The sequence below is a fragment of the Vipera ursinii genome, assembly GCF_947247035.1.
Source record: "Vipera ursinii genome assembly, chromosome: 5".
NCBI lineage: Eukaryota > Metazoa > Chordata > Lepidosauria > Squamata > Viperidae > Vipera > Vipera ursinii.
The window spans coordinates 15340264-15364030 of NC_139518.1; the positions used below are offsets into that span (position 1 = coordinate 15340264).

Consider the following 23767-nt stretch of genomic DNA (forward strand, 5'->3'; position numbering starts at 1 on the left):
AACTAGAGGCTGAATAGAATTCCTTTCACGCATCAAAGAGGAGTATGTCAATGTCTCCTGAAGAAAAATTGGATGCAACTGAAGTAAGGATCTATAGTAGGGGTCCCCAACCCCCGGTCTGTGGACCAGTACTGGGCCGCAGCATGCCATCAAGAGGGCCACACAAATAAGCAAAGCCCTATCTGTGGGATGCAGGCAGCACACAAAACCACGCCCCCTCCAGTCCATGGAAAAATCTCATTCCACATAACCAGTCCCTGGTGCCCAAAAGGCTGGGGACCTCTGATCTGTAGCCTTGACTTACAACAGTTCATTTAGTGACTGTTCAAAGTTACAACGGCGCTGAAAAATGTGACTTATGACTGTTTTTCTCAGTTACAACCTTTGCAACATCCCCATGATCATGCAATAAAGATTCAGATGCTTGGCAACTGGTTCATATTTATGACCGTTGCTGTGTCTCAAGATCATGTATCTTTACCTTTTGCGACCTTCGGACAAGCAAAGTCACTGAGGAAGCCAGATTCACTTAACAACCAGCTTACTAAATTATCAACTGCAGTGATTCACTTAACAACTGTGGCAAAAAATATTGGGCAAAACTCAGTTAATGTCTCACTTAACAACAGAAATTTTAGGCTCAATTGTGATCGTAAGATGAGGGCTACCTGTACTAAGTTCTCATCAAGACACACAGCTAAAATGAATAAGCACATGAACCTTTTTTTCCCCTTCAGAAATTTGCTTAACAAAATGGGGACGTATGCCTTAATCAATGGAGAGACATGCACAGAGAATGGTGGCTAGACAAACCCAGCCTCTCTTGTTTTATTTCCAACTTTTGAAAATTTGCATAAAATTGACGTGACTCCGGGGCTGCTAGGAGATCGTACTGTGCTTCTGAGAAGCTATTGGCATCATTTCTATGGTGATAATAGAAAAGAACCAGCTTGAAGGTGATCCAGTAGACGGAGATCTCAAAATGACTCAGAAAAAAAGTCAGACATGGCATTTTTCTCCAACAAGTGTACAATTTTTATCATATGGGTTATTTTTGTTATGAAATACTAATATAATGGCAGATATAAACTGTTTATATACAGTTCTCTGTATGCGTGAATACAGTTCTCTCCTCCAGAAAAACAAAATGTTCCACCAGATAACAAAAGTTGGAAATTAGATCAAAATAAATCCACTTTTTGCCTCTCATTACTTATAAACACGTTGTAAGAGAGTGCAGGATTGTTGTATCTACTTTGGGTTAAACTATTACTCCTTCTTACCTGTTTGTACTCAGACTCTCTTCCAACTAGGACCTGCAGAATATAGTTGACAGAGTCTCCCTTCATTGGGGGTGCCGTTTCCCAAGCAATTTCACAGGTGTTTCCTTCTAACTGTCTCACTCGAGGTGCTATTAAAAAAAAAGGTGACCACATATCAATTGGCATGTGCAGAAGGAAGGCGCACTTCTCATTTTCCTTCTTTCAATACTGATTTTTATTTGTTTTAAAAATTCAGAATTTCAACTGGGAATGTTATCACTGACAGATAAGATGCAGTGAATGTGATGGGATGCAATTCATCTAGTCCCGGATATTTAAAGTAACTCAAAGTAAGTGGCACTCTCTAGCAATTCAATTTTTCTCAGTCAACAATAAAACAGAAATTCAATAGTTCTGCCCTTTTCTTGTTAGTAGTGTATTACCATCTTCAGTGAGCAGCCGATATAGTGAAGCTTATTTCTTCTTTTTATTTAGGAAGAAGCCTTTTCAGTTGTTCTGAGCAATCTTAGTTCATTCTAAACTTCACCTTCCTGTTCATAGTTTTGAGCTATCGGTCTGAACTCTTCTTTTAGTATTCTACATGTGTTCCTTTTCCCTCCAAAATTTTACTAAGCTTGATCTCTATTTTAACACACACACACACACACACACACACACACACACACACACACACACACACACAGAAGCTTCTTTTTCTATCAGCTTCTCATCCTATATAGAATCCTACTTATCATTGCTCTGGACTTATTAAAAGCTGTCATGTAGTATTAGCTGTCTTCTTAATTTCTAGGCCTGGGAACATATTACCCTAGTATTAGTTTCTCCAGCTGTGCACTTCTTTAGGCAAAGAAGAACGTGTATCTGTGTATCACTACCGCCATACATATTTACTGCATCACACATCTGATCCAAGAGAACAGATGCAATGAGTGGGATGTTGATTACATATGAGCATTTTCTAGGAAATGATAAAATGATAAATGATACAATGATAAAGGCAAAAAACAAGACCTAAGTAAACTAGACAACGTGTGCCCCTTTGGGTCATTGTTTCAGAGACATTTCCTTGCCTAAACAGAGAAGCAGAATGGCCAAAAAAGTAGTGGGAGCAGGAACGATTTCTAATTTCCTGCTGGCTTCCCCATTGAGTTTCCTTGTGGGAAGATGGCAGGAAATCTTCGGAAATCTTCCTTCCTTCCTTCCTTCCTTTCCTTCCTTCCTTCCTTCCTTCCTTCCTTCCTTCCTTCCTTCCTTCCTTCCTTCCTTCCTTCCTTCCTTCCTTCCTTCCTCTCTCCCTTCCTTCCTTCCTCCCTTCCTCTCTCCCTCCCTCTTTCCCGTTTACTTTGTGAGAAGCTTGAAGGGAGAAAGTCAACAGGGAAGACAGCAGGAAGCTGCAAGTGCAAGGCCAGCAGGTAGATCACTGCGGGAGTGAGGATTAGGAATGGTACGTGGGAGTCTATGAGAGGTGCTATTGGAGTTGGGACGGATGTGTTTGTGTGTGTGCCAGATACTGTATGGGTTGGAGAAGCCATGTGAGTGGGCAGCATAACTCAGGAAGGTATCCAGGGATGCCTGAGAGGTACTCTGCTATTTGGGTAGGGTTTGCAGGGGAGGGGACACAGGTCAACAAGATTGCACAGGGGTCAAGTGTGTGTCTAAAAGGTAGTGTGCAGATCAGGTAGGGTGCATGAGGGGGCCAGTGCAGGTCATGAATGCATGGGGGTTGCATGAGTATGCAAGAGCAGCTATACTGGTTGGGGACGGCACATGGGGTGGTGGTGTGAGTTGGGAAGGGTTCCTACAGGTACTTGGGAATGCACAAAAAGATACTGCGCTGATCAGGAAAGGTGCACAGGAGGGCTCAGGTCAGCGAGGGTGCATGGAAGCACCCAAGAGGTGCCGGATGGGAGGGGCCCAGCTTGGGAAAAGTGCATGGAATGTGCAAGAGGTGCTTTGAGGGTCAGGGAAGACATATGGAGGAGAGATGTTAATTAGGGAAGATGCATTGGGATGCTCTGTGGATGAGGAGGTGGCATGGTTGGAGAAGGCCTGTATGGGGGCAGCATGGTGTGCCTGAGTTCTTTTTCCCCTGTTCTTCCCTTTCTCCCTCCCTCCCTTCTCCTTTATACATAAATAAATAAATTAATAATAATAATAATAATAATAATAATAATAATAATAATAATAATAATAATAAGTTGGAAGGGACCTTGGAGGTCATCTAGTCCAACCCCCTGCCCTCCCTTTCTAGCAAGTAGTAAGTGGCTACTGTTGACTAGGGGAGGGAGCGAGGGATTGTGAGAGTGGCTGGGAAAACTGTCACAGAATGTTGAAAATGAAGATCGTGTGACTGCAGCAGCAGCCCAGCAGCAGCCAATAGCACTGAAGCAGCCACAACTTCCCAATTTTCATTCCTTTGGGATTTATGGCTCCTGAATTTTGGACATATTCTGTAAGTTAGCCCATTTAAGATACTGGTTCCAAAATCGCTGCCCTATAATGCACAGTTTTGCACAGTTAAAGGTTATAGTAAGAGTTTTATTAGTATATAAATAAGGCAAATAAAAGAAGGCAAAAAGGCATACATATGGATGGCCCTGAAAGAAATATACATGACTGGAATGGTTATGGAAATAGAAATAGAAACAAGAGTTTGAAGTTCCTAGAAGATAAGGTAATGTATTATTCAATTTATCTATCAACCATCTTCCTCTATTGTTATTTTGTTCTTAGAAACGTGAAAAACAGTAGAGGAAAAAGTAGGCAAATAACAAAGAATCAAGCTGCAAAGAAGGAAAACATGTTGCTTATTGAAGATTTTAATTTTCCTTGCGGTATCAACCAGATAAGAGTTGGTTAAACATACGATATTTTGATGGATTTATTGCTCCACCAGGTGGCAAAAAACTGTTTTTAATACAAGAGACAAACACTTTTCTGAAGCGTATCTATTTGAGGCAGTTACTACCTACCACCCTTGGGGAAAAAGTTCATTTTCCATCAGTTAAAATCCATCATATGTCATTTATCAGCTAAAAGAATCTCATCTCTCAAAAACATACAAAGTTTTCAGCGATAGTCAACTATAGTCAAGCATCAGTTCCCACAATCAATGTTCATTTAATGGAAGATTTCAAATGGGAAATGAGCAAAAAAGATCTAAATTCAATATTAGGATGGGTTCCATAATCTGGAAAACTAGTACAAAACACGCCAATTGAACTGAATGCCCAACAGAGGATAGATGTTTTCTACCTTCTTTTGAGAATAAGTTTAAAAAAGAGAGAAGGAATTACATACAAGAAGATTGAGCAAAGTTGTTGTACATAAAAGGCATACAGGTAGTCCTCAACTTACAACCATTCATTTAGTGATCAAAGTTACAAGAACATTTAAAAAGTGACTTACAACTGATCCTCATAGCATCCTATGGTTATGCAGTCGAAATTTGGGCACTTGGCAACCGGCATGTAGTTACCATGGTTGCAGCGTCCTGGGTCACACTTGCCATTTGGCACTTTACCAACTGACTTCCAACAAACCAAGTCAATGGGGAAAGTTGGATTCATTTAATGACCACACAATTCACCCAACTGCTGCAGTAATTTACTTAACACCTGGGACAAAAAAGTGGGTGCCTGCTCTTACAACTGTCTTGCTTAGCAACGGAGATTCTGGTTCCAGTTGTGGGTATAAACTGAGGACTACTTGGACCTAATTTCAATCAGGCATCTCTAGAATCAATTCCTACAGCCTAATTTTTCCTTTTTGAAAAGAATTCTCAAGATGGTCCAATGGAGACGATACAGATCTAGGCTTATGACAAACTCGGTACAGGGTTGTCCTTGATTTGTGACTACAATTGGGGCCAGAATTTCCATTGCTAAGCAGGGCAGTTGTTGCTAGGTGAGATGTACCTATTTTTAGGGCCGTTTTTGCCATGGTTGTTAAATGAATCACTGCAGCTGTTAAGTGAATCCAACTTCCCCCATTTGCTTCGCTCATCCTCTGGGAAGGTTGCAAATGGCGATCTCATGACCCTGGAACGCTGCAAACGGTTCCAGTTGCCAAGTAACCAGATTTTCATCACGTGACCATAGGGACGCTGCAAACGGTAAGTGCAAGGACCTGTCACGTCACTTTTTTTTCAGTCTAGTAACTTTGAATGGTTGCTGAATGAATGGTTGCAAGTCAAGGACTACCTGTGCATTGTTATAGGAGGAAAAGTGATTGGAGGGGAGGATTTATATCCACTAAACATTCCCTCCTCCCACCCCACCACCAAAATCAGGAGGTGTATCTTACTTACCTTTAATGACAGGGGGGATGGATTTAGTTGTACTGAAGCTAAACACTTCTGAGAAAGGCCCTTCCCCAGCACCATTTACAGCTTGTATTCTAAACGTGTAGCAGGTATATTCCGTCAGCCGCTGTACCTTGTAAGTATGACTAGGTCCCCTATAGATTGAAATAAACCTAAAAAAGGAGAGAAGTACAAATTTGTTGTTATTTGTTTACAATGTTTTCATTGATGGGCTGTCTGTTGCCTCAGAGACAAAAGGTTAAGGGTAGCTTAATCTAGAAGCTCAGGTTCAAGTTCTCTAGATGGATTTATCACAGTATTTGCATACTTTTTGACCCCAAGCAGACTCTCAGTGGTTTGCGCATACACACACACACACATATACATACACACACATATGTATATGTGTGTGTGTGTATATATATATATACACACACACACATATGTAAATATATGTATATGCAGGGCTTTTTTTCCCATAGAACGCTCAGAACGGAGTTCCGGCACCTTTTTTGGATGGAACCTTGTAGGGTAGGCAAGGCAGGTTGTATGACATGTGTGAGTTCCGGCACCTTTTTCTTTTAGAAAAAAAGCACTGTGTATATGTGTGTGTGTATATATATATGTATGTATGTATGTATGTATGTATATATGTATATATGTATGTATGTATATATGTATGTATGTATGTATATATATATATATATATATATATATATATATATATATATATATATGTGTGTGTGTGTGTGTGTGTGTGTGTGTGTGTGTATGTATATGTGTGTGCATGTATACATATGTGTGTATGTATATGTATGTATATACGTATATGTATACATACACACACACACACACACAATATATATATATATATATATATATATATATATATATATATATATATATATATATATATATATATATATATATATATATATATATATATTATATCACCCCCAAACTATAAAATCTGTATTAGAATTTCCCTCTAAATCTTAAAAAAATACAGGTAGTCCTCAACTTACGGCCACAACTGAGCCCAAAATTTTCATTGCTAAGACAGATGTTAATTTTGAGTCTTGCATTTATGATGCAGTTGTTAAGTTAGTAACATGGTTGTTAAGTAAATCTGGCTTTCCTATTGACTTTCCTTGTCCGAAGGTCATAAAAGAGGAGCATGACCCTGGGACACTTTGGCCCTGGAAGATCAAAAAATAAATAAATGGACATGGCCCCATGCATCCTTTTATGTGAGATACGCACAGCCATTAACCAGGAGAGTATAACGTTCAAAATGTATCAGAACTGAACGATTTCTCCCTCTCCTAACCAGATCATTTTCTACCATTTTTGGAATGTTAGTGTTTCGACTTGGCAATCAGATGTTTTTGCTGCACGGGCAGCCGGTGAATTGGATTTTCGGTACTTCTAATTAGCAACAGCAGGAGCATAACACCATGCAGTCAATGAATACTAATGTTTCTCAGAATAAATCTGGAATTATTATTTTGGGTTTTTTTTAATCTGGCACCAAGGACGGCCACATGGGGTAGTGAAAATTACCATTTTTTTGCAATAAAAATTGGCAAAACAGTGAAGTGGTAATCATTACGCATGGAGATGTTAAAGAATTCAGAAAGTTATAGTATTAGAGATTGATGGGTAGATGTGATTTTTTTTCCCTAAAAAAAAATTAGAACTTTGATGTTATATGTGGACAATGGACAAATGGCTGCAAAAGTAAAATGGAGTTAGCACAACTAAGGACTAAAGAACGCAATTAATTTTGTTTCTACTTGGAAACTGCTTTTGGATTTAGTGCTTGAGTTGGAAAACAAATGAAACTTTGCTTTTGGGTTTTACTGATTAGATAGGTTTGGTGCTATACAGGTGAAACTCGAAAGAATATCGTGCAAAAGTTCATTTATTTCAGTAATGCAACTTAAAAGGGTAAACTAATATATGAGATAGACTCATTACATGCAAAGCAAGATAGTTCAAGCCCTGATTTGTCATAATTGTGATGATTATGGTGTACAGCTCATGAAAACCCCAAATCCACAATCTCAGAAAATTAGAATATTACATGCAATCAATAAAACAAGGAGTTTACATAGAACAATATCAGACCTCTGAAAAGTATAAGCATGCATATGTACTCAGTACTTGGTTTGGGCCCCTTTTGCAGCAATTACTGCCTCAATGCGGTGTGGCATGGAAGCTATCAGCCTGTGGCACTGCTGAGGTGTTATGGAAGACCAGGATGCTTCAATAGCGGCCTTCAGCTCTTCTGCATTGTTCGGTCTCATGTCTCTCATCTTTCTCTTGGCAACGCCCCAACTGGCCAGGCGAGTTTCCTGGCCAATCAAGCACAGTAATCCCACAGTCACTGAACCAGGTTTTGGTGCTTTTGGCAGTGTGGGCAGGTGCCACGTCCTGCTGGAAAATGAAGTCAGCATCCCCATAAAGCTCGTTTGCGGAAGGAAGCATGAAGTGCTCCAAAATCTCCTGGTAGACGGCTGTGTTGACCCTGGACTTAATGAAGCACAGTGGAGCAACACTAGCAGATGACATGGCTCCCTAAATCAACACAGACTGTGGAAACTTCACACTGGACTTCAAGCAACTTGCAGCGTGTGCCTCTCCATTCTTCCTCCAGACTCTGGGTCTTTGGTTTCCAAATGAGATGCAAAAGTTGCTCTCATCAGAAAAGAGGACTTTGGACCACTGAGCAACAGACCAGGTCTGTTTTTCTTTAGCCCAGGTAAGACGCTTCTGACATTGTTTGTTGTTCAGGAGCGGCTTGACAAGAGGAATACATTTGAAGCCCATGTCCAGGATCCATCTGTGTGTGGCGGCTCTTGATGCACTGGCTCCAGCCTCAGTCCACTCCTTGTGAAAGTCCCCAACACTTTTGAATGGCCTTTTCCTGACAATCCTCTCCAGGCTGCGGTCATCCCTGCTGCTTGTGCACCTTTTTCTTCCACACTTTCCCCTTCCACATAACTTTCTATTAATGTGCTTTGATACAGCACTTTGGGAACATCCAACTTCTTTTGCAATTACCTTTTGAGGCTTTCCCTCCTTATGGAGGGTGTCAATGATGGTTTTCTGCACAACTGTCAGGTCAGCAGTCTTCCCCATGATTGTGATTCCTACTGAACCAGACTGAGAGACCATTTAAAGGCTCAGGAACCCTTTGCAGGTGTTATGGCTTAATTAGCTGATTAGAGTGGGACACTTTGAACCTAGAATACTGCACTTTTCACAATATTCTAATTTTCTGAGATTGTGGATTTGGGGTTTTCATGAGCTGTATGCCATAATCATCACAATTATGACAAATCAGGGCTTGAACTATCTTGCTTTGCATGTAATGAGTCTATCTCATATATTAGTTTCCCCTTTTAAGTTGCATTACTGAAATAAATGAACTTTTGCACGATATTCTAATTTTTCAAGTTTCACCTGTAGAAATGGCTGGTATATACTATTATATAATAATAATAATTTGGAAGGGACCTTGGAGGTTATCTAGTCCAACCCCCTGCTCAGGCAGGAAACCCTATACCATTTCAGACAAGTGGCTGGCCAGTCTCTTCTTAAAAACTTCCAGTGTTGGAGCATTCACTGCTTTTGGAGGCAGGTTGTTTCACTGGTTAATTGTTCTAACTGTCAGGAAGTTTCTCCTTAGTTGTAGGTTGCTTCTCTCTTTGGTTAATTTCCACCCATTGCTTCCTGTCTTCAGGTGCTTTGGAGAATAGCTTGACTCCCTCTTCTTTGTGGCAGCCCCTGAGATACTGGAACACTGCTATCATGTCACCCCTCACCCTTCTAAAAGTAAAAAGCTGAGGTTTCATGTTATTATCTTATTCTACTGTACCAAAAGGAGTCAGGAGTCAATGCTTTTTTCCCCTCCTCTACCCCAAATTTTTCACTTCCCCTTTTCCTCCCTTATTTTACCATCATCTTTCTTTATATTTGTGTATTTTATGCTCTGTTAAAAAGCAATACAATTTTGAATCACGATGAGCAGATGTGACAAGATGGCGGAGAGAAAGAAGAGAAGATTGAGAGTTGTGTTTGTTGGGAAACTTTACGTATGGCAAGAAGCAGGAGAATGTAGTGCAGTGGCATTGTGCAGAGAATGCTGATTGTGGAGGGTTTAAAACTAACACAATTTAGTGCCGGCACAGAGTTTTCCTGGACTTGAGTAATTTATCTGGATCTCAGTTGGAGGAGACTTCAACCTACTGTCACTGGGCCGGGCTGGGAAGAAGTCACAGTGACTTCTTCCTTTTTCAAAAGAAAACTTTATTAGATTTTTTCAGATAAAGAGATAAAAACAAACAGAAACTAATCATTAGCACAGAAGAAAGAAAAAGAAGCCTTTGAACTATGGTGCTGGAGAAGACTCCTGCGAGTTCCTTGGACTGCAAGGCGATCAAACCGGTCAGTCCTAGAGGAGATCAACCCTGACTGCTCTTTAGAAGGCCAGATCCTGAAGCTAAAACTCAAATACTTTGGCCACCTAATGAGAAGGAAGGACTCACTGGAGAAGAGCCGAATGCTGGGAAAGATTGAGGGCAATAGAAGAAGGGGACGACAGAGAATGAGGTGGCTGGATGGAGTCATTGAAGCAGTAGGCGTGAGCTTAGATGGACTCCAGAAGATGGTAGAGGACAGGAAGGCCTGGAGGAACATTGTCCATAGGGTCGCGATGGGTCAGACATGACTTCGCAACTAACAACAACAACAACAAGAAGAAAAAGATAAAACAATGAAAAAGCAAGCAAAGCCAAAGCTGCAGAAAGCAAAGAAGTGACTCCCAACTTTCTTTTTGCAAACAGCAATGGGATTCTCATTTAAGCCCGAAATCACTAGAGGGAAGTTCTCATTGGTTGTTTTTTTCCATCTTGCTTTGACCTTATCTAAATATTTCTTTAAAATATGGGTGCTGTGAACAGTCTTATCCTTGATCTGAAACCGGAATACTTCTCTCCTGGAATATACATTAGTAAACACTACAGAGCAGCTAAGATATAATCGTATCTCACAAGCATTAAAAATTAAGATGAGTTTCTTCTATTCAACCATGTGAATAAGAAAATAACAGTATTATTCTGTGGTAAAATCTAGGAACTAGAAAAATGTGCAGTCTGGATTTGTTACTGATGTTCAAGACGACAATGTTTCTGTGCTGTATTTTAGGATTTAAGGTATGTTTGCTGTTCTTTAGACAGTGGACAATTTGCTTATTTTTTATTGTGACATTTTAATTTTAATTGTTTTAAATTGGTGCACTGAATCTCAATTTTGGGACTCTTTAATGTAAAAAAGAAGTTGAAACTCAAATACTTTGGCCACCTAATGAGAAGGAAGGACTCATTGGAGAAGAGCCTAATGCTGGGAAAGATTGAGGGCAATAGAAGAAGGGGACGACAGAGAATGAGGTGGCTGGATGAAGTCACTGAAGCAGTAGACGTGAGCCTAAATGGACTGCATAAGATGGTAGAGGACAGGAAAGCCTGGAGGAACGTTGTCCATGGGGTCGCAATGGGTCGGACATGACTTCGCAACTAACAACAACAAGCCTTACAAACAATGTTCAAAGCATGGATGATTTATGGGGGACACAGATGTAAGATCAATGTAAGGAAGACGTTTAGTATATTTAAACAGACATAAACCTGAGAAGCTATGGAAAGAGATAAGAGCCATTGTTAAAATTTAAAAAAAATGTTCCCAAAATTCAAAGAGGAAAAGATCCAGGTACCAGAAGATAAATGTAACTGGCAACAAGAAGGATATATGGACACAGACTTCCAATATCAAGCAAGAAAAGATAACACAAATAACATTATGGCACAAGAAGCAATAGATAGAAACTTATCAAGGAAAGGAGCAACCTAGAGCTAAGGAGAAATTTTCTGACAGTGAGAACAATTAATCAGTTGAACAACTTGACTCCAGAAGTTATGGATGCTCCAACACTTGATGTTTTTAAGAAGAGATTGGATAGCCATTTGTCTAAAATGGTATAGGGCAGGGGTAGGCAACCTTGGCTCTTTTATGACTCATGGACTTCAACTCCCAGAATTCCTGAGTCAGCTTATGACCTTTGCTAATGCTCTCACTATTTTGGGACAATAAATGAACACAATCCATGTTTTCAGATTTGTATTAACTCCTATCCCATGTGTATATGAATAGACAGGGTTAGAACTTTCAAACTAAACACAGATAATCAGTGATGACCCTAATTTATTCTTAATGGCCCAATTACTTTTTCTGTACTTCTTCCTCTTATTCTTCTCTATGCTTTCATGTCACCTAGCAGAATAACTTTTCAAATTTGGAACGCCATATAACATTTCTCAAAAACGCACATTTGTTTCCATTCACTATTCACTGAACAATAACCTATGGATATCTACTTTCGTTTGCATCCCCCAAAATATCTATTCACAGAACCAACAATTTGAAACAGATGTACTTAATATGGACCAAGCAGAACCAGGTTCACGTTGCCATTCAAACACAAATTTTATCAGGTCATTTTGGGCTAGTCATTCAATCTCAGTTCAAACAACTATGGTGTTCTTTTCAGGAGGATAAAAGCAGAAAACTGGGTGTGAACACTTTGAGCTCTCAGATAAAACACAAATAATAATACAGTAGTAGCAAATGTCATCATTACTGAATCTCATCGCAATTCTTTCCAAAAAGTACTGGTCAGCGAAAGTAGTAACAAAAAGAAAAGTATTAAAAATGTCAGCTAAAATACACTGATTCAAATACCATGATGGTCTGATGATACCTATCATGGCCTTCTACTGTACAACTCAATACTAGAAGATCCAGCTTCATTCATATAATATCAGCCAAACTTGGAGGTCTTCTACTTTACCCTTCTGCTCTGGCAGGAAACCCTGTACCATTTCAGACAAATGGTTGTCCAATCTCTTCTTTTAAAAAACCCTCCAGTGTTGGAGTATTCACAACTTCTCAGATCAATTAACATTATCCATGTTGCTTCTTTTCTATTAACAGCCTGAACTAGCCCTATACTCTTTTCTTTCTAATGTTGAACAATAAAGACACGTATACAGAATAAAACATTATAGGGATGTCCCCAGGAATATGTGCATCAAAAACCCAAGTTGATGGTGATGATTTATTAGATTTGTTATACCCACCTCAATCCAAAGATGGCAGCCACAGTCATGCAGTCTAAGCCTTACCCCATTTTTCATGTTACACACTTGCGATCTTTTTTTAACTTCTCTCTTCCCAATGAGCAGCCCTGGTTCTTATTAAAAATGCTTAACACACGACAAGACTGCGATTTAGTGACCAGTCCCTTTTTTAAATTTTCCGTAAGGATCTTCCAGGAAAGAAGATGCATGTCACCTTATCAATTTCCTGTTGATTTTTAAAGCTAGTGCAATCAAACAATGAGCAGGAATAGAATTATGATTTCCTTTATGTATGATGTACAATTTACTTATTTATTTCCTTTGGAGGGAAGCTTATTCTTCCACTACCAATCTGGTTTTAAAACAAATACACTTAGATCTGAAGCTTTAAATAAACAAGAATCAGTTAAGAATAATATGGTGCAAAGCTGAATTTGGCAGTGTACAATGGTGTAAACAGGAATCAGAGCTTTGCTTTACCTTCCTGGCTGCAAATGAAGCTATTTGTTTGTCCTCTTGTGGAAACAACCCAGGTGGGGAAATGAGTTAGTGAGTTAAATTGATGACCCAAGGCTGTTTTCTCTGCAGCAAAAACCACTGGAGCATTTTTAAATTGAGGTTAACCCATCTCTGCAAACAAAAGCTGCTAATATTTAAATGAAATTACCATACGAGGGAAGAGCTTCTTTTTAGATAGTGGCACATATTTCCTGCTCTTTTGAAAAACTTTAATGGCTTGGCCATCCTGCATATCAAACATATTTATCAGTCTAGCACTCCCTGTGTTTCAGTCTAGAAATAAACAATGTAGTCCATAAATGAACAAGATATTCCAAGCAGTGCTGTAACAGGGGGGAAAAGCATCTCATTCATCTGATGTTGTAGATATTTGGACTTACCAACTGCCATAAATCCTTTATCGAAGGTTACACCAAGAAGAAAACTTGTTTACACTAGAACAGTAAGATTTCTGCCAAGTGCTAATTATTTTAACAACATCATCATGTCTATTCTCAATCTATATAGCTCTGTGGATAAATCTACACATCAACATGGATCCATAATAAACATTGGACTGTCAGTAGGCAGCAATTTATTCCTGAGATTTTTAGAACTGAATGATTATGCTCCAATTCACTACTCTGAAAAATGCTGCCAAGATGAAACACATTCACATACAGGAACATTTTTACAGGATGTTGTAAGCTTGGAAAAGAATGGCAGAGGTAGAAAACAGGGTGACCTCCATTACAGATATTCCTGGACTTAACAACCATTCATTTAGTTTGAAGTTAAACTGCTAAGCTTGTAAGCCGCCCTGAGTCTTCGGAGAAGGGCGGGATATAAATGGAATTTTTTTAAAAAAGTTACAACAGCACTGAAAAAAGTGACTTACAACCGGTCCTCACACTTATAACTGTCACAGCATCCCCGCGGTTACATGATCAAAATTCAGGAATTTGGCAACTATTAAACAACAGTTGCAGTGTCCCGGGATCATGTGATCCATCATTTGCAACCTTCCCAGCTGTTTCTGATAAGCAAAGTCAATGGGAGAAGCTGGATTTCCTTAATGAGTGGACAATTCACTTAACAAATGCAGTGAACAGTTTAAAAACCAAGACAAACAAGGTTGTTAAAATCGAGTGCTACTCATTTAACAACCACTTTGTTTAGCAATGGAAATTCTGATCCCAGTTATGGTCATAAATTGGAACACAGCAGGGTATTAGCTCTAGAGCAGGGGTCCCCAACCACCCATCCATGGACAGGTACTGGGCCGCAGCATGCTAGCAACTGGTCCACACAAACAAGCAAAGCCCCATCTGTGGGATGCAGGCAGCACACAAAACTACACACTCTGTGGTCTGTGGAAAAACCATTCTCCATGGAACTGGTCCCTGGTGCCCAAAAGGTTGGGGACCTCTGCTCTAGAGAACCACTGGAGGAAACCTGCACAATCTTTGTTTACAGCTGCCCATCCTGGAATTCCACAGGATACGGTCAAAAGAAACAAAATGGTGGTAACACTAACAGTGTAATCTAAGCTTAGCTCATTTTTATGCAGGTTGCAATGCACCTAAAAGACAGGAGGAGCTTAGATTCACCATCACAGTTGCCATTTGGACTTTATTATTATTATTATTATTATTATTATTATTATTATTATTATTATTATTATTATTATTATTCCCAAGTAAGCTGTTTTGTGCAACAATATGTTAGGGATAGGCATAAAGGAGCACTAAAGAGCATGGCCAATAATGTTTCAGATCTTTAATAACTAGAGTAAATAGGTTTTTTCCCAGTCTGACATCCTCTTAAATACATGGCACCCCAGACTCTCTGAATTCTATGATATCATGGCTCCAACTGCATTCCCAGGCATCAGTTTGAGAAAGCTGAGGTGCATCAGATTGTATTTCTACTGAATCTACTACTACTTTAATTTGACAAAGCAGGATAATTATTCTTCATTCTTTTTTAACCTAGCTATGTATGTGAAGCATGCTGTGGAAATCCCTTTCCCTTTTTTCCTCTTAGAATCGAGAATAATGTTGAGGATCAGTTGATCACAGAAGAGAAAAGAGAAGGGAGAGTAGAAATATAATCTGATGCACCACAGCTTTCTCAAACCAAAGCCTGGGACTGCAATTGGAGCCATCATATAGAATTCAGAGAGTTTGGGGCACCATGTATTTAGATCAGACATGTCAAACACAAGGCCCGGGGGCCAGATCCGGCCCGCGAAGTGGTTTCATGTGGCCCGCGAAGCCATCCTAGAAACAGTGAGGGAACGGCCCCCACTGCCTTGGCCCTGGCCCAGAGACCCTCCTTCTGCCAGAGACCCTCAGATCTGTCCCACTCCTGCCCAGGCCCCCATAGGCACCCTTGATGCGAAGGATGCAGAGCTGGCCATACCCACCCAGTAGGCCATACGCACTTTAGCCACTCCCACCCAGGTCACGCCCACCCAGGCCACACCTACCCGGCCCCCTGAGGGCAACCGCAATGCTGATGCGGCCCTCAATGAAATTGAGTTTGAAACCCCTAATTTAGATGATGTCAGATTGGGGGAAAAACCTAGTTACTCAGTAATAAATTTGATATCAGCAGCTTATTAGTTGTTGCTGTTGTTAATAGTTCAATCTGGATAATGAATCGGGCTATAGCAACTGTATGACTCACTCTTAATTATTAATTTCCTTTCCTTATTCAGTAGCCAAAGCCTTTCAATATTTGCATGTTGATTATTTGAATACGTTAATGCAATTTGGGGCAGGGTATCTTTTGAAAGTCACTCTAAAAGCTGTCCAAGCTAAGTGGGAAAGAGACACTATAGTACAAGGGGGTGGTAATGGTTTTGATTTAGTTTAGACACAAATGATTTTCTAGTTAAAACTTGAAAACTCATGATTGAAAGATAACTCATTTACAGTCTTTATAGTGTGTTTTCTGTTCATAGCACAAAATAATGCTTATGTTATTTAAATGTTAATGTAAATCATCTTGTTTAGGTATAATAGTTTTATGTTACAGTTTTGGCCTTATCTATGTGCTGATATCTTTTTGTCCTATCAATCAATACTGCAAACCAACTTCAAACTGTATTTTGCAATGCTGGTTTGGATTGGACTTGGCTTGTAATAAACCAGGAAGTAATAAAAAAAATGTGATGTGGCAAAATGCCAAGCATTTGGAAGACACACTTTTAAAAATGTATCAAACCTGATGCATTAAAGCAGTCCTGTTTTTTTCTTCCATGATTGCTACAAAGGGAAAATTTTTCAGCACTGAAATTGAGGGAACGCTTCAATCTGTTAAGGACACTAAATGCCTAATGCAAGAGCTATTGTAGAAATTCAAAAACTAATCTTAAAGTCTGTCTTTGTAATTAAATACTTCGATGTAGTGATAATCACCATGAAGGAAGCAAAAGTCAAGGCAAGGTAAGGCAAGGCAGAATCAAAATATTCCTTTGGAAAATACTTCAAGAATGAACTAGCCAAAAAGAAAGCCTTTTAAGAATAAAGGGAATAAAGGTCCAGTCATGTCCAACTCTACGGCATGGTGCTCTCTCCATTTCTTAGCCGAGGGAGCCAGCATTGTTCAAAGATACTTCCATGGTCATGTGGGCAGCATGATTATATGCTGAGGCACACAGAATGTTGTTACCATCCCACTAAGTGGTACCTATTTATTTATTTATTTTTTATTAATTAATTAATTAATTAATTATTGGGACTTATATGCCGCCCTATCTCCCGAAGGACTCAGGGCGGCTAACAACAATAAAATACAATGATACAAAAGTTAAAAGAGAAATTAAATTAATAGCCCCAATAGAATAAGTTAAAATTAAAGTTAAAAATTAAAAAAAACATTGTAAAATCCCTGTCAGTCCAGGTCAGCCTGATGGAAAAGAAGTGTTTTGAGGCCGCGGCGAAAGGACTGGAGATACGGGGCCATCCGGAGCTCAAGGGGAAGTTGGTTCCACAGGGCTGGCGCTCCCACAGAGAAGGCCCTCCCCCTCGGGGTCACCAGCCGACATTGTCTAGCTGACGACACCCTGAGGAGGCCCTCTCTGTGTGAGCGTACTGGGCGATGGGAGATCGTTCCATTTGCATGCATTTGAACAGCTAAATAGGCAGGAGGAAATTAAGCAATATCCGTGGGAAAATCTAACCATGTGAAACTCTCTCTTGGAAACTCAAATACTACAGCTTTCATAATTGGCAAGAGAGGTGTGCAGTTAATGTGTACTTGCAGCAATGGTGAGAGTACAGGCATTCCTCAATTTACAACCATTTGTTCAGCAACCCAGAGTCTCCCCCACCCCTTGAGGCACCCCATGCTAGGCACAATGACTGCAAGGGGGAGGGTTGGGAGTGTTCATGTTTAAGAACAGCAACAATGACTGTAATTCTGGGCTCACTTGTGACCGTAAATCTAGGACTACCTGTACTTTAATGTTAACATGAATGTTAAGAAAATAAATCTTAGTTTTATCTAGAAATGCAAGAAATTGCCTTAAATCAAACTACAGGATCATCTGTTTTAGTCCTGCCCTGAACTGCCTTGCTTCATTTCTCTCGACCAGCCCTTTTCTATTTGGATAACCCTCCACCCCCACCACAATAAATGGCATTTCTTTCCTAGAATTCTCAGCAGTTCACACTCGAGGGAGATTGGGAGTTGAACTTCATGTATCTGGAGAGTTGGAGAAGGTTGATTTCACGCTGGACATATTAATGACTGAAGCTGTGGAAGGCTAATCCGTGCAAAATAATTTTTCTAATATATTGAAATAGATGTAAAATGTACTTTAAAGATTAAATATACCTTCTAACCCTTTGCAAAGCTTACACAAACTGGAGACAACTTCACAGACAAATTCTAAAGGAAGCTTTGAAAGCAATTGGCAGACAAACATATAATTAGCACACCAGTTAATTGGATTACTTTAGCACTGGTTCTTGGAAACACCTACAAGCTTCCTAGAAAAGCTATGATTGTTGAAGAGTTCAAACTAATTACTGCCATCAGAAATTAAAGTGTTGATGTAACAATGTTAATTTGTTTGACTTGCTTTTTTAAAAAGATGACCTTACAGTCTGGATTTTTTTTAACTTTATGTTTGGTTAACATAAAGGTGATTACAACCACCTTGTAATAACCCACAGCTCTTTTTTTTTTAAGTCACCCGCATTCCAATTTCCACAGAAACCAGCCCAAGCTTGAAAATAAAGCACTCTAAATTGGGTCTTCTTGGTGGGAATTTTGGCAGCATATCAAGAATAGTTATGCGCAGTTTGTTCAGATCCAAAGTGGAAAAGTTCCTTTGGAGATGTGATGTGCACCTGTCGGCACCACTTTCTAGAGTTTGCGTGGTAGCTGTGGAATCCCAGGGTAATATTTTGGGATTATATCCCTTGTGGGGATGTGGTGGTGCAATGACTTAATAACGCTGGAATTGCCAGCCAGAGATGGTCTTCACTCTGGTGGTTTGAGCCTGGCTCTGGAGAGGGAGTGAGCTCCTGTCGCTCAGTCCCTAGCTCCTGCCCACCCAGAAGTTCAAAAGGATGCAATATTGCAAGTAGATAAATGAGTACCACTTTGGTGGGAAAAACCTGGCTGTGTTTGTGCGTGCGCTGGACCTGGCTGGACAAGAGGCATTGCAAAAAAAGCAAACTAGAAGCCAGTGCAGCTCATGTAACAGTAGTTACATGTGTCACTTGAGGGGCCACCAGAACTCTCCACATCACTGTGTTTTGTATCAGTTATAGCTTCCAAATACTCTTCAAAGATAACCCCATGCACAGCGCATTGCCTGTAATCCAACCGAGAGATGACCAGGGCATCAATTGACACAGAAATCTATTGTCCCCTGGCTTGCTAAGCTTCCTTTAAATCTCTACGGGAAGAGGCAGTATAACAGGTTTATCGTGGGCCTTTTTCAATAGCATTTCTACTTTTATGGTTGGAGGTGCTGACCTTGAGAAATTCTTGGATAATTGATTCTATTTTTATTTATTAAATTTGTTTACCACACAGCTCATCTTCCCATGGGGAAAAGGTGCACCAAATTGCTTTGCCCATGAACCAGGTAGGGAATTTTGAAAGTCATTCCTTCCCAGCTCACTTTACGGTTGAGAATGTTCAAGTCTTTTAAAATGATATGCCATCTATTAACATATTGCTGAGGAAGCATTTCAGAGTGGGAGAAAGGAGCGAGATTCACGGTAAGATTCAGAAGATAGTTCAAGAATATATTTAATGACCTAAACCAAATCTGGGGGCAGCAGATATTTCTCTGCACATTTTTTAAAATTTATTTCAGCAAGGCTAGAAAGTTCCAGAAGCTGCTATCAACCAGAACAGAAAAATACTGCTACCAATATGGGCTGAAAAAATACGTACGATTACTAGATGACAGCTAGAAGAGAAAGGAAAAACTAATTGATGCCATCAATGGATGTTCATCTGGACTGTTTACAACCCAAATATAATAGCCTAAAGTGAAATCAGCTTTAATGGACCAAAACATAACTTAGCATATGAGGCTGCCTGATATGCTCATCAAAATATGAAAGCAATATTTCAATCTTTATCATGTATATCTAGTACACAAACCACTTATTTTACTACAAATACTGGAGGCTTGTGAGTAATAAGAGAGCTTCTAACAAACAAAAGGATATTTAATAAATATCCTTCCTCAAATGGCAAATCCAATCTTTGTTATGCAAAAGTTACAAGCAACAATTAATTACCAATAACAATTTGACAGAGACAACTACTTTAGCTGCTAATAAATATATTAACATTAGTACAGCAAGAGACCTACTGATCATTGGATTATTGTATGTGCTAAAAATTACAATTATATTTACTAGCATTTTAGCATACAGCAAGTAAACGAGCTAACCAGAGAGCAAATAATTTGATGTTGCTTATTATTAAGCCAATGACTATATATCTTGCAGACATGGTTTTGAATTTAGGTCTTTTATTTTTCTCTATTTTCTGACAGTTATCTCTTGGGATTTCTTGAAAAGGAAAATAGCAAGGGTTTATTGTTGCTGAATTTGGATGGGCTGTGGTGGGATAACAGACAACTATATTAATTTAATTTCAAAACAAATTTGCTTCTTTACATTTAGCATTTCTTTTTCCCCTTCAGTTTAATTCTGTCTCATTCAGTTCCACTTCTTTAATATAGTGGCCCCCAACCTTTTGGCTGCCAGGTGGTTTCTCCATGGATGAGGGAAGTGTGGTTTCATGCGCTGCTCGGATGCTGCGCATGTACACATGGGGCATCACTCGCTTGTGTAGACTGGTTCCTGGTGGGCTCTGGACCGGTGCTGGTCCATGGCCTGGGGGTTGGGGACCCCTGCTTTAATATATTGTTAAATTCTCCCTGGATAAATCCGTTGCTACTTTCCTCAAGTTGATGCTCTCCAAATATTCTTGATTTCAACTTCCATTGTACCAATCAGTGAGCCCAGAAGCCACCCCTGTTGAGAATTCAGGAATTGGTTTCCCTGGGTTAGCGTGTCTTAGTTCCCTCAATTGATTCAAATTATGGAATTAATTGTTCCCTGTCTTTCCAGAAGTGATTTTTCATAAAGCTAGCAAACAAAAAAAACGAACAATTCAAAAAGAACTGAGATACACCCATTCTTAATCCCTCAGGGAACATTTAGAAGATGAACAATGACCCACAACTTGATCTTAAAATGTAGCCAATATAGAGAAAACACCAAGAACCAGTCAAGCCTTTCTTCTGTTGAGGTAATTGCAGGGTGCAAGAAACCCACCATCTAATATGGGTTGATTGATTTATCACCTAGAAAAATCCCCTAACTCCCACTACACACAATAAATAAATTTCACACACACAGTGTTTTTTCCCCCAATATATGCTGCGGGCATTCAGTAGTTTGCTTTTTTTAAAAAAAAATGAAGCGATTTCTGTAAGCTTTTTGACCACCTGTTGCTTTTAAAAAAACCTAGGCAGGTTGTGATGTAAAATGATAGCATGTTCCCTGAGTTTGCAACCTGGTGCTTTCCCAATAGCTGTAACCATGGTTACCTGTTCATTATGTGTGAAGATTGGGGCAAAAGAAAAATAAATTCTAAATAAGGGATTCAGAGAAGGTCTAGGAAGTGAATGGTTTATCTTCTGTTGGGTAGAAGGACTACCTGAGTCCTTCGGGAAAGGGCGGTATATAAATATAATAAAATAAAATAAAATAAAATAAATACTTTCAACCAGGAAGCAGGAGAACAGCAATGGGAAAACTACATCTGTTACCTTCTACAGCAGGGATTCAAAGGAAGAGATCAGATTGGCTTCAATTTCAGCTATATCAGAGTGAATGCTTCATCTCTAGAAACCAGTCAAGATAGAAACAGAGCCAACTACAAAGAGGGGTAAAGTCATAGTACTTCACTGTGGCTTAGAAATCCCACACCTTTGAACTGAACTGACCAGAATTTTGCTAGGAGATAATTGTGCTCCCTACTGTTGGTATACAGGTAATCCTTGACTCACAGCAGTTCATTTAGTGACTATCTGAAGTTACAACAGCACCAAAAAGAGTGACTTATGACCGTTTTTCACACTTACGACCATTGCAGCATCCCCATGGTCGCATGATGAAAATTCAGACACTTGGCATCTGACTCATATCTATGACAGTTGCAGAGTCCCAGGATCATGTGACTGACTTTTCCAACCTTTGGACAGGCAAAGTCAATGGGGAAGCCAGATTCCCTTAACATTCATGCTACTAGCTTAAATCCTGCAGTGATTCACTTAACAACTGTGGCAAGGAAGGTCATAAAATGGGGCAAAATTCACTAAACAACTCTCTCACCTAGCTACTTAAAGTCTGGGGTCAGTTGTGGCCGTAAGTCGAGGAATACCTGTATTAACAACACTGGGGGTCCTCATCTCCAACTTATTATCTCACTGCAAGTGTCAATGTGCCAGCTTACTCAGGCACATACTCATAGCCCTTCCTATAATCAGCACTAAGCCAAGCCCATCTTGAATGATGCTAACTGAGCTATATGCTTGCTTACCTCTTGTTCTTGTCCTCTATTTGTAAGAGATAGACCATGTCATCAGTAGCATGCTGTCTGGAGCTGCTCTCCCCCCATTTCAGTTTCAGGCTCTGGGGACCTGCTGCAGTACACTCTAGCCGAGGAGGTAAGGGTGGCAGCGACCGGGTCTTTGCTATAATGAAGTGGCTAAAAGGCCCAGCTCCAACCTCATTGACGGCCTGAATCCGGATCCTATCATTGGAAGAGAAAAAGAAAGTACAGAAGGCTAAAGTGGACAGAATAGGAGTTATAAATACATTTTCAGATTTCAATATCACTACTTGTCTACTGTTACTTTGGTGCCATCATGGTTGGTTGAGGAAGCTGCTGTAGATAAGGCTAACAGCATCTCTTAGATGGCAGACCAACACAGCTCTCCTTCTCCCAAATTCTACCTAAATTATGAATGCTATAACTGGAAAAAAGAAATTACACCAGCTTTCAAGGAGATCTTACTAGCAAGTCAGAATGGCATCATAAAAGATGCATATCACAATGTTCCCTAAATAAAAAAAATGTGATATTATCCTTGGATATTCTGCAGTAACCCCCCCCCCAAACCCTGCCCCCATTGGTTTGACTATAGCAGATATCCTAATGCTTATATCTTCTTTGATTATATAATGCTTTTTGATTTTTAAGCAGCCATAAAGACAGAGCAGGCTATAGAATTATACTATATGTACCAGAAAGGAAGGCCCTGAATGTGGCATTCTTGTTTTTTTCAACCTGGTCCCTGAAATCATTATCTATTTCATTTGTTACAATTAGTGAATTATAAAATGACCTTCTCAAGTTAGAGGTAACTATTTGGAATCAAAAACAAAACCTTCCTCTTTCTTGGAGCAAATATTTTATGTCAAAAGTATCTGTAACACACTCAGACCACTGCTTAAAAACCATCAGTGTGATTTGAAATTATCCTATTTTTAGGCTGCCCAATTTTTCCACAAAGAAAATGTATCAGGAATAGAACAAAAACAGCTAAGAGCAGTACTCGGATGGAAATTACTCGGACAATTAATGTAATATTTCTGTAAAATTAGCCTGAAATAATTCTTTAGAACAAATAAAAACAGCGCCTGACACTGAAATCAGCCTGTTGAGTGGTTTGCATAATGTACCAATTGGCACACACTGATTCTACTCTAATGCAAAACATGTCTGTCTGCCTGTTTGTCTCTGTCTCTCTCTCTCTTTATTAACATTCATTAATATTCACAGTGGTGTTTCTTTGAGATTTGTACAAGAAGATTCTTTGGTCACTAAATCTAACTCAGAATATGGATTGGGAGGAGACAAAAACACAAAAACAAGAAATGAATCTACAAGACTTACAGTTTACAGAAAGGAATTTCATATTCCTAAAA

At 39.5% G+C, this 23767-nt stretch overlaps 1 protein-coding gene across 1 annotated transcript in view; it reads right to left on the reverse strand.

The window, feature by feature from the left end:
- FNDC3B (fibronectin type III domain containing 3B) overlaps window positions 1-23767 on the reverse strand; it is a 316638-nt gene that overhangs the window by 20573 nt on the left and 272298 nt on the right. Inside the window, exons 23-25 of the mRNA XM_083363582.1 lie at window positions 22377-22589; window positions 5593-5759; window positions 1284-1411 (exon numbers count right to left, since the gene is read on the reverse strand). Of these exons, the coding sequence (XP_083219708.1) occupies window positions 1284-1411; window positions 5593-5759; window positions 22377-22589 (508 nt within the window). The remainder of the gene's footprint in view (window positions 1-1283; window positions 1412-5592; window positions 5760-22376; window positions 22590-23767) is intronic.